Consider the following 12,299-nt stretch of genomic DNA (forward strand, 5'->3'; position numbering starts at 1 on the left):
GTTAACTAGGGTGTTATGTGGCCAGGGCAACAATGAACCGCTTTTACTTTCCCCAACTAGTGTCAGGTACCATTAGAGTTTGCTGAAATTAGGGACTACACCGGAATTCCAACCTGAGACCTCTAGTTTTGGAAGCCAAGCTACTCAGTCACTAGATCTCCACATACTCATGAGTCTTTAGCAAATTATTACAAAGGTATTAGAGGTGTAAGCATTTAAATTTAATTCAAATAAGAAGAACGAGCACCAGTGTCATGGCTAACTAACTGTAACAAAATTTCTTTGTATCCCATTTGGCTTTATTTATTTTGACTGATAAATAGCATGTTTGGATATAGAAAGCCTGTAGAGATTGAATGTATTTATTATTTCAAAGGTTAGCGAGCTGCTTCCCAAGCTACAGTACCTGGGAGATCAAATGGATGGATTTCGCAGATCGTTTGAGTACATTCAGGACTATGTGAATATTTATGGTCTGAAAATTTGGCAGGAAGAAGTTTCAAGAATCATCAACTACAATGTAGAGCAGGAATGTAACAGTTTTCTTAGAACCAAGGTAAGATAACTCGATTGCCACTTTGCAAAGATTGTAAACGTTTTGTCAGACTAAAGAAAAATTCAGAAATTGTCTTTTGCTTTTTATAAACATTTTGAACATATAACTGAATGACATTTGCATTAAAGTACAGATTTTGTAAAGTAGTATATTTGCATATAATTTAAACTTTGGTTCATTTCAGACTATTACTATAGTATTATTAAAAACTACCCATTGAACATTGACTTCATGTTTTTATTTAAGAAGTAATTTGTGAATAAATAATCATTCAGTCAGTAACATTATTATTTTACCATCTACATTTTTATTTATTGTACAACTTCTATGAACAATCAATTCCATGCTCAAGAACAATTATCTGGGGCAGTAAACAGTATGGTCTGTGAGGCTGGTATAATAGAATTCTGCTGTTTCTGTGGCCTGCAGCTTACAAGGATCTTGTGCTGTGAACACATTGATTAACCCTTTTTTTAATTAGCACAGCATGTAAGAGAAGCATGTAATAGGTGTCCAACATCCTCAACTCAGAACTCAGACCCAGGACTTACGATTGGGTGACCTACCATTCAGATTGCAGCTAACCCTTTACTTAGTGTGAAGCTCTCATTGTCGACTATTGGGTATTCTCAACTTGTAAAGTTACAGACATGAAGTTTATTACATCCTAGTCCAAATCTCCTTCAGGGCAACAGGGAATCGCAGTGGGCAGGGTTCAAACCCATGAGATTCTTAGGGACAGTTTAAAGTGCATTCCAGAGAACCTTTTTGTTAATATATTGCACGCATAGCATGTTATATGTCATTTGATTTTTCCCTCCAGGTCCAGGACTGGGAAAGTGTCTACCAATCTAAAGCCATTCCAATACCAAGGTTCCAACAGGTGGATGATGCCAGTGTCAATTTCATTGGACGATTAGCCAGAGAAATCATTCGGATAACTGATCCAAAGTAATCCCTTTTTTTTTTAATGCATTGACCTTAATTTATAGCTAAAGTTTTATTTTAAAATATTTTTTTGTGTGCTTTCATTACTTTGATACATTTTTAGTTTTAAGCAAACTAACACTTAATAGATAAATGTTGGATAGCTTAATTAGTAACAGTTTTGGTGTATATGATATTCATAAAATCATTATAACACATAGTCATCCCTTTCAAGAGTAAAGAAATATAAGAATCTAACAAATATGTTGAAATGCCAATCCTTGCTAGAAGCCCTGTTTACTATTTTCTTTTTGTTTTAAAATGTTTTTGACAATTAGAATGTAAATAATTTGTTGTTGTTTGTTTTTAATACATATACTAGTATGCAGATAATGTCTCCTAGGCGCTTTGTGGTTTGATTTTTGTAACCACACTGCTTTTTAAGAAAATAGTATCATTTATCATGAATCACATTCTGTTTTGCTATATTATCTCACGCTTTATTGCAAAACAAACTGGATAGTATCAATTTTTTCCCCTGCAAAGAGCAATCTACAATCTTCCAACTAAGAACAGGAAATACATCTTTAAATTGGCACTTTAACAAAATAAATCCCACTTGCCCATCTTTCTGTAGACACTGCACCCACCCTTATGAAACTGTGAATCATATCCTCTTTGAATGTTCCATGTTAATCCACCTTAGGTAGACCCTACTACCACATAACATAACTAACACTCTGTATAGCTGTGTAGAACAAAAGAAACAAACAGCATGTTTTTTTTTCCTTGGAACAGACTTCAAATGAGTCTACAGCTCAGCAGTAAAATTGGCTTTTAGAAGAAGTCACAAGTTTTACCCCAAAAAGTTTTACAATAAATTAAAAAAGTGATTGTTAATGCATTTAATGATTTATTATAATAATTTAATTTATAGAGTGCTTTTAACAAACAAAACGTAGGCTCAAGGCGCTGTGATAATTTATGAAATAGTGTATCAGGATTCTAAGAAATAAAAAGCAATGGAAAAGTCTGAAACAGAACCTTTTGATGACTGAGGAACTAATGTAAATAAATCTGCTATTGCTGTTGTTTCCTCCACTAGGACAACATGTTATGTGGACCAGATGAAAGCCTGGTATGACATGAAAACCAAGCAAGAAATCATCAACAGGACTTTGTTTGATAAGATTCATGTAAGTTCATCATTGTGTTACAGTTTACTAGACACCACATTACACAGTCCAAAACTGTTCAAAGAGTACCTGTACTACTGTATACTAAGTTTTTACAAATGAATAGTGGCTGTGCAGGGTATTCAAAGTTGCAGGGTTTACAGAACTTATTGTACTCATAAATATAATATAGCATAACGGAAACTATGGACATACTGGTGGGTCTATAAACATCCCATAGTTCGCTGTGTGGTTGTGAAATGTACATTGGAAAACTTTACAAGTATCTCAGTTTAAACCTCAAGAAAGCAAACAGTACGGATGATAGTACTTTATGTACCAGTAGTTTACACCACCAGGCTTTACACATTTGGGGTATATAAGAATGCAGGTTTTAAGATTTTGTTTTTACTTATTTTGTAATTTGTGTGTGGTATAAAGAGAAAAGGTACATTTTCATTTTACTTCTTCAGAAAGCTGTGGGCAGTTTTGGCTTGTGTGGTCTGGACAGACTCTTGTGCTTCATGATTGTCAAAGAACTGCAGTCATTTCAGACTTCCTTTCAGCGCTTTGTTCTAAAAGACAAATCTATGATGGACTTGTTTGCTCAGTATACTAAGGCATTTAGTCCACTCCAGGGTCTTATAAGTAAGTGTCATATTAGAGAGATAGATAAAAACAAGTTTGTTGGATTTAGGTTCATGCCACAGTTATGTTCATCTAGCTTGAATGATTTCATGTTTTTTTGACAGACCAGCCTCAGAAATTTTACAGCCAGCTTCTTGCCAAAACCAGTCGAATTTTGCCATCATATGTTGATATTATTTTAAAGGTAAGTTGAAACATTGATTACTTAATCTGAATGTGTTTTGTAAACTTTAAAATAAAATTGGATTAAAAAGATACGAAATAAACATTTGTATAAATGTTATTTATTTTAGTTAATTCTTCTTTCATAGAATAGAACTCTATGTTCACATTGTTTAAAATGGAGAATGAATCATTTGAGAGTATCTCCATTTCCCCAAGTTTTTTTAGTTGAATAATTTCATTGACTCAATGTTACTCTAACAAGGTTGGTCAGATGCAGCTGCTGAGACGTCAGATAGCCTACGAACTCAACACCTCTTGTAAATTTGACTCTAAGTTTCTTGCCAGTTCCCTGCAGAATTTAAACAGGTTAGACCTCAGCTTGCTCTTAAAACAGTCGGATGTTACCTGTTCTGTACTTCGGTATAAGCAACATAGCCAGTGGCCAATGAGAATTTATTTAGTTTTTATCCGTTTGAGAATTGTTTCTTATTGCACTAAGAAAAATGTTTCTCTAGAGCGAATACAAAAAATGTTTCTCTAGAGCGAATACAATCAGAAGAAGGCCACTGTAGAAAGTAAATATGTTATGCTTCATGAATGTATTCATCTAGTAATATAGCTTTCTAATTGGCTCTGTGTTCGTAACAGTGCATTACTAGCTGATATTGAAGAACACTACAAGGATCCCAGCAAGCCCTACCCCAAGGATGAGAACCCTCTCATGTATGAACTCACAAGTTACCTGGAGTCTTCAGGGTTCCATAACCCACTAAGGAAGGTAACTATTAGAATTTCAATAGACACATCTCACAGCTTTTTGTCATCATTGAAGTATTTTCTGTGTGTTTAAAAATTGTCACATGGTTTATAACAAAATCATGAATCAATAAGAACATCATAATTATCTTGTGAATTATCTCCAGCTTTTTTAACTAGTAAGCTAAAAATTTCTAAAAAATATTCCACCATATTTTATTACATAAGATGTTCAATGTTTTTAATTGTTTCCCAATAAACTCTATTTACAAAATGTTTTTCTGTATGTGTTTACCAAATAAAACAAACATTTGTGTGAATAGATTTGTTTAAAAAAAGGAATATGCTATAATCTTCTACATATATAGAATCTCTTATGTTTTATTTGTTTAATTAATTTATTTTCTTTGAAATAAAATAGCTTTATACAATATTTATACAATAAATAGTTTAATGCTATCAAAAATGTATACTTGTGATTAATACTTGGCTTGTCTACTGATGTCTGTAAAACAAAAAACTAAGACATAAAAACAAAATATTGGTCAAAATAAAAAGTCTTGGAGTTAGTAGGGGAAAATATGTACATCATTCTATCATCATTTAGTTTCAGATTTTAAAAAATAAATTTATGTCAGTGAGGATGTTTGTGTTTCAGATCTATATCACTACTCCAAGGTTGCCCTACTTTCCACTGTCCACTTTCCTCATTACCATCTCACAGCTGAGCAAACTGTATTATTTTAAATCTATCGGTAAGTTGCTAAGTCGTCATTGCTTTTTTTTTTTTAATCTATAGAGAGACATTTTTTGCCCTTTTCTATTTTTTTTTAAAAGCCTTCCACATTGTTCTTAATAGACTTCATCCAAGAGATTTTCTGCGTCTTTCTAAAATATATTGAAACTAAGTGTGTAATGGTTATTACATCAAATATAGTTAAGTTTCCTTTCAGACCATGCGATGTATAGGGCAGATGATGTAAAGGTTATCTGTTTCTGTGGCCCATGGTTAACAAGGATCTCATGTGGCCAGCACAACTCCCAACCGCCTTTACTTTTCCCCAACGTATGTCAGGTACCCATTAGAGCTGGGTGTACTCTAAGGTTACCTAAAATTTCCAAAATTAAAAATTCCAGTCTTCACCAGGATTCAAACCCGGGACCCCTGGTTCAGAAGCCAAGTGCGTCTCCACATCAAATGTAACACACAAAATACGCTTAAGTAAAGAATCTAAAAAAATGAAGGTATACAGTCAATAAGATAGAATCTAAGAGGAAGATTTAATATTCTTTCCTTTTTAAAAAATAAATATAAAATAAGGTCAACTTAGAATAATTTTTTTTTCTCTTTGAAATGTTTCATTTTTTTAAATGGTCATTAATAAGTATCTTTTGTTTCTCTTGCTAGATTCTTTGACCTGTAAAAAGCCTACTGACCCACTGGACTGCCCTCCCCTTGTTGTTGGTATCTACACCTTGTTGAAACAATGTCACAGTGACTCGACCAACACTTACCTGGCATTCCTAGGCCAGTATGTCCGTTCCATGGTGGAGTCTCTGAACAGGTACATTTGATAAGCTTGAAAGTTTTGCAGAATTAAAAGTACACTTTCTAGTTTACATTGTCTTCAAAGTGGGCAATGCTGTCTTTTAACAGATCTCTTCATTAGAAGTAATTGTTCTTTCTATAATCTGAGATTTCTTCATATGAAAATTATAAAATGCTTTAACCTATTTACTTAAACAAAATCACAGTTCTACAAAATATAAGTACTTTGCCCTGCGCTAAAATTTCATCAGCATGACTAACCTGATTCTACTAATTTATCGAATGATGCCACCTGTCACCAAAATTAAAGTTTTTCATAATTGAATCTCACGACAGATTTGACATGCATTGCCTATTTTGTTTTAAAAGCTACACATTATTTTAATTTGGCATTGCAGTCAATGTAATTGTCATGTAATACTTCAAATTGACCTTTAATAAAGATTCCATAAGTTTGAGTATCTGTTGTGTGTTATATAATTATCAGATAAGTGTATTTTCTACTTAGACAATATTATTGTGTCTTCAACCCACAGCGTCAAGGACCCTGCCATTTCTCAAGACATACTTAATGTACTCGTCTACTTAGAGGAGTTTATTTTCTACAGCAGTTTACCAAGAAAGGTTAGCTACCGCTGTGTTACTGTTTCACTTGGTTTATTCACATTTTCATCATTCCCAGTGTGACTTTAATTTGTTAAGGAATGAAATATATTTTGTTATTCAACTGATGTGACGTAAACACCATGTAGCTAATTGTAAATTTTCGTAAATTCATTAAGTAGCTGAATCCATTAATTAAGCTGTTTTCTTCTTTAATGCTCCCCGAATCATCTTTTTTAAAAAAAAAAGTTAACCCTAGAATAATTAGGGATGTGTAAGCTTTGTGGCATAAACCCCACGCCCCCCCCCCCCCTTTTCTAGGGGGCACAAGTTTGAATCCTGATTCAAGCTAAGTTGTGTTTGCTGAGCACCTAGAGGCAACACTTTCACCCAGATACATCCATGAGTCCATGAAAGACTAGAATAGATTGACCTAGGGATAAGTGTAAGAAGTAATCATCTTCTTTTTTGAAGTAACATCTGTATTTTATAGAAGTAAGAGATTGGACCATAGTGCACTGATACTATATATATACGCTATATAAAAGCATTTAAAAATTTAATTGATGCCAGTCTAAACATGTTCTTATTGTGCACTTGACTTACTGATTTATTTAAAAGTATTGTTAGAATTATGATTATACAGAATGACTATCCTGCCAACACCGTCACATTGGTTGATATGTTTTTTTTTCTCCAACAGATGGTTGAATCCTTTGTGCCCAGTTATATATTTGATGAATTCCGAGGACAGTTTTCTCAAGGCTAATGACTTTGTTGAATCTAGTCTTCTTTCAGAGCAGTATAATTAATGCAATTAATCTCTCACTATATGTTGTTACTATAAAATAATTGAGAGAATAACATTGAATTGGAAGCATTCATTTTTCCTTAGCATACGTCTGTAACATTTTTGACTTTCTATTTCCTTTGTTCCTCTACATTGAACTTAAGAGATTTATTTCCCAACATGAAAACCAACCAAAATATAAAATAAACAATGTTATCAATCTTACCAACATTGTCAGATGTTTCAAGTTATGTGAATCTTCTGTTTATTACTAAATGGAACTTAGAGCTCTGTGGTCTTATTATGTTTATGAAATTATAATATGTATTTGTCTTTCCTTCTTGAAAGGAATGAAATGTTTTGTTTATTCTTGGAATGTCTTGTAAGATGTTTTGATACAAACATACCTGTGTAATAGATCACTAGTTGATTGTCTGGGATAGACATAGACCTGTGTTGTATTTCATTCCCAATGTTCTAGTATTCCAGGCTGAAGTTTTGGTGTGTATCTTGTATATTCATGTGATGGTGAAATTGTGATTGCTGTTATAGCATTTAAGTAACAGACTTTTAAAAAGTTTTACTTTTTAGTTGTTGCTATATTCTATTATCTCCTTTGCAACATTGTATAAATTTGCCTAGTAATTAAAAAAACATTATTTAACATCTTAAATTTGTTTATCTAACTTAGCCCATTCATTTGATTGTGTTTATTTTTAGATGTATTTGAGTTGTACCCAGCACACGAATTTTCAAGTACACTTTAGTTAGTTTTATATTTATAAATAAGTTTTGTGGCAGACAACTGATTTGTCTGCATGAGATGTGAAGAAATATGCAAGTCAAACTAGGTTTGCGTAGTCATGTGAAACATTTCTCTCATCCATAATCTTTGGAATCAATGACATTGCCATTAACTAAAGCTTAGTTTGGAAACTTTAAAACTCTATCAGGCGATTGAAGTAAAAGTCACCATGTTTCTGCTAATATGTGTATACCAGGGAGTTAGGTGGCCAACACAGCCTTGACAGTCCCTTGTGCCTCTACTTTCATAAACATATGAAGAGCTTAGTGGGCACAATTACTCTTTAAAAAGATTCATATAAAAAAAAAAGTTCTGTCTCCAAAATATTTCTTGAACAATTATTTTTTAGCTCACTACCAAGTTGTTATACTACTACTGCAATCAGGACCCAATTTAGACTTGATAAAGCCTTAAGCTATTTGAGATATGGGGCCCGTAGTAATCCAGTTAACATAATTTTTCATTAGTAAGCTACAGCTTATGTTGCCTATAGGTAAACCAAGCATTGACTGCAATTTACTGATCATGACCTATTTATTTTTAACTTAAATTTTGTGTATTCAGTTTGACTTTTCTTACATTTAAAAAAAAATCTTCAGCGGAATTAAAACGAAATTAGTGTTAAAAACCGAACTCCTCACAAAATATTAAAATAATTGAAACAAAACTAATAATAAGAACAGAGTCTCGATGTAAACATCAGTGCAACAGTATATTTCCAAATACAAAAAAAAAAAAGGTGCAACAATAAAAATGTAGAATTGATTACATGACAGGAGACTTCTCCAGAGAGTTATGTTGTCATCACTCACAGGAAACTACCTTCTTATCAAACAGAGGTGGCATCTTGGAAATAAAGGAGGCGAGAGCTGCTAAATTTTTAAAAGTTTTTTATGTGAGTGTCGGGAGAGAAATAAAAGTAGGTTCTGATTGTTACATAAGAGGCATTAACTGCTAGACTACCTGAGAGGGCTTATTGAAATCTCCATGTAGATAAGGAAGGTTTGACTTCTGCTGATATGTGCTTGATGAATGCCAAATAGCAGGAAGGAAATCTCTCACTTACCTCCCCCACCACATACTTGGTCTACTAAGAGATTGGACCAGACCATACTGAGCATGCCAGAGTAGCATGGTAAATGTTTTAATGAAAAGCAAGGATAATAACAATAATAATTAAGGGTAAACTAAACTAAAAACAAACATATTGAAGAATTTCTTAATACTAATGTTGGGGAGCTATGCTACATGCTGTGTGTGGTAATGAAGACATCACCAAAGAATTTATGGCACTAATCGAAATATGAGTATGAACATAAAAAGAGGAACAGATATTTTTAGATTTATTTTATGCCACTCAACGACATAGAAATATATATAGGTCTGTGATGCCACCATTGTCTTTAGATAATCTCTACACACTTTCTTCTCTCTGAGAAATCTCCCATTGATACAGTTAAAGACAGTTACATATAATCTATGTTCACAATGAACTCTAGATATGTTTCCAGAGGACACTTTATATATCAATATATTAGGATATTATTATACATATATATTTATATTTACAATTTAGTGTTTATGGCAATACTCATTCATAACTAGATGCAAAAAAAAAAAAAAAACTTCATAAGAAACATGTTCAAATCAGCTGGGTGTGATGACAATACCTAGACAGCAAACCACAATGGCAAGAATATATAACCATTTTGCTTTTTAAAAGTTGGTAACAACCGGTATCGCAAAAGGGTAGGACTAGTTAAAATTCCCCATGAAGTAAATCTATTTAGCCTATGTAGTTTTAAATTATCTCCCTTTTATTTAATTTTTAGAAGAACAATAACAATTTTTATGAAGAAATGAAAGTATACAGCGTCTGGAAAAAAAATACAAATAGATAAGTAATCTTGTAAAAATACTGGCATTCATTGCAGATTGCCGTATGATTTTAATTTGGATGAGTTAAGGTCTAGAGCTAGTTCAATAAATAGGTATTTGTCCAAATTATAAAGCTTAATGTCCAGATAAAGAGTCGTTTTTGTTTGTTTGTTGTTATTTTAGTCAAATAAAGACTCCAGAATCTTTAGTGTCAATGGCTATAAGGATACATATTAGACAAGATATAGATCTAAACCCTATACTTATAAAATGCTAAAAGATTTGAATAATTAATAAAAAAAAAAAACGGTAGGTAGTCATGACAGGCCAGAATATTATGCACTCTAGTTAAAAAAATAACAACAAAAACAAACTAAGAATTAAAAAGTTGTACTTCAAAATTTCGACGAGAAAACAACTATCTATTACAAATGACTAACTGTGATTTTTTAATTTTTTTTTTTACTTTCTGTTTATCCCTAAGTGACATTTCTTATGTGGTATTAATGTAAAAAATACTATGTTTACAATTTCCATCTAACTATTAGCTTTTTTTTTTTCGATGTTCATAAACATTTAGACACATTTACATAGTGATAAAATAAATGTATTATATATATATATATATATATGTAGATAACCAATTTACATTTTCAAGTATGTTAAAGCTTTAAAGCCCTATGTTCAAATACAAACCATCTTTCAACTTTCATTACACTTGAAAAGCATAGAGCCAATCTGGCAAAGAGTGGCTATCAGTCAGTACAGGGCGTCATTGAATACACTTTGAAATAACGCAGACTATCAGGGTCTTATATTTTCTTTCATAAAAACACACATTCCCATATTATGAGATAGGGACAAAACAAAACAAGATTTTATTGTCATTGACCAGGGCACAATGATAGATTCCAGTTTAAAAAATAAGAGTACTGTGGAAATTTATAAGACCGCTTGTAGATTTAAAAAAAAAAAAAATTAATCATAGATAGTCCTATTTATTTTTTCTAAAATCTAATCGCTTAAATAAAAATCCTTCAATTTAACATTTAGTGTATTGATGTTTCCCTTCCATGGCAATCCATTTGTTATAAATAATTGTTTAGCCTATATGATATGATATTTAACATACTTTTTCTTAATTGTAAAATATAGACCACATCTCAAATGAAAAATAAAATAGACACACACGCATGCGCGCACACATACACACACACACAATAAAGAGATTCAAGAAAACAGCATTTGCAGAAATCTTATGGCTAGGAATTCGATGTAATTAAAGATTGGTCTCTAAAAAAATATAAACTTCAGATCTGTAACTCCGCCCCATATTGACTACTTCGCAACTTAACACAAAATTTAAAGCTTTAACCTTGGGCAAAATATCAATTCTGTTATCGATGCTGCAAGAACTCATTAACAAGAACAAATGGTATTATACATGATCCAAACAACCCAATGCACTTCTCAAATCTTGACATCTACAATTTATTCTATTCTTATTCACTGATGAGAAGTGACTTAACGGCAACTTCTCGAGATTCATATTCAATGTATTCAAAATTCAACACAATATCAAATAAACAACGAAACAAATTTACACACACACACAAATAATTCTGTTATGCAGCTGATAATTCTTTATAAAATACAAAGTCTGTGTACAATGAATTAACTTTAAATCAAGTTCTAAGAGTTTCAAATACATTTACAGTGGTACTTTTTTTTTTTTTATAAATTCTTTTGAGAAATTCTAATGAAGTAGTAGGAAACTAGTCTAGACTATTTCTTAATTGCTGTTTACAATCAGCACATATTTCTTCAAAAAAAAAATCACTTAGAGAAACAATGTATTTCATCCGTAAATATCGTTTTTAATTAATACTGTTGATCTATTCAAATGACAAATGATCTCCAAGAAAGTCTGGATATGTGTTCATGTCTTTTATGACCAGAATTTTAAGTCTTGATATTTATTCATGTCTGTGATGCCAATCACTACCTATAGGCTAATGGTCATTGATAATGCTCTAGAGAAAAAAAATCCGTCGCTAGATGTGTCAGTCTGAGAATAGATTAGAACAAGGTGTTATCCACAAGATGCGCATGAATATCGGCAGTAGATTGTTTTAATGAGAATGTTCTCTTGACAGAAACCTTTCTTGGTCCAGTACTTGCAGCTTGTCACGTGGACAGGGTTATCTCGACACATCTGTGCACGAGCTGAGAAAAAAACACAACACATTAACACAAATGTGGCGATTAGTATGAAACAATATTGCTTACATTTTAACAGGAAAAACAACAACAAAAAAACAACAAAACAATTATTTTGTTTGATACCAAAAAAGGAAATTAATCCTTCAGTATTAAGAAATATGTCTAAATAGGTGGTGTTTTGTCCCCTTAGATAATTGTGCACTTTATTTCTCTATAATCTATTG

General features: G+C 32.2%; 2 protein-coding genes across 12 annotated transcripts in view; one reads left to right on the forward strand and one right to left on the reverse strand.

The window, feature by feature from the left end:
* Positions 1–7,833, forward strand: part of LOC106074861 (WASH complex subunit 5-like) — a 42,280-nt gene extending 34,447 nt beyond the window's left edge. For both annotated transcript variants that reach the window (XM_056028688.1, XM_056028689.1), the window contains 11 exons: positions 377–556; positions 1,380–1,507; positions 2,589–2,679; positions 3,132–3,306; positions 3,411–3,490; positions 3,734–3,837; positions 4,120–4,249; positions 4,886–4,982; positions 5,636–5,792; positions 6,313–6,400; positions 7,083–7,833. In XM_056028688.1, coding sequence (XP_055884663.1) covers positions 377–556; positions 1,380–1,507; positions 2,589–2,679; positions 3,132–3,306; positions 3,411–3,490; positions 3,734–3,837; positions 4,120–4,249; positions 4,886–4,982; positions 5,636–5,792; positions 6,313–6,400; positions 7,083–7,148 — 1,296 coding nt within the window. In that variant the 3' untranslated portion in view covers positions 7,149–7,833. The remainder of the gene's footprint in view (positions 1–376; positions 557–1,379; positions 1,508–2,588; positions 2,680–3,131; positions 3,307–3,410; positions 3,491–3,733; positions 3,838–4,119; positions 4,250–4,885; positions 4,983–5,635; positions 5,793–6,312; positions 6,401–7,082) is intronic.
* An 834-nt stretch (positions 7,834–8,667) lies between these two features.
* Positions 8,668–12,299, reverse strand: part of LOC106074862 (peptidase inhibitor 16-like) — a 75,938-nt gene continuing 72,306 nt past the window's right edge. For all 10 annotated transcript variants that reach the window (XM_056028630.1, XM_056028627.1, XM_056028633.1 and 7 more), the window contains one exon: positions 8,668–12,078. In XM_056028630.1, the coding sequence (XP_055884605.1) occupies positions 11,945–12,078 (134 nt within the window). In that variant the 3' untranslated portion in view covers positions 8,668–11,944. The remainder of the gene's footprint in view (positions 12,079–12,299) is intronic.

This window comes from Biomphalaria glabrata, chromosome 5 (genome assembly GCF_947242115.1).
Source record: "Biomphalaria glabrata chromosome 5, xgBioGlab47.1, whole genome shotgun sequence".
Lineage (NCBI taxonomy): Eukaryota > Metazoa > Mollusca > Gastropoda > Planorbidae > Biomphalaria > Biomphalaria glabrata.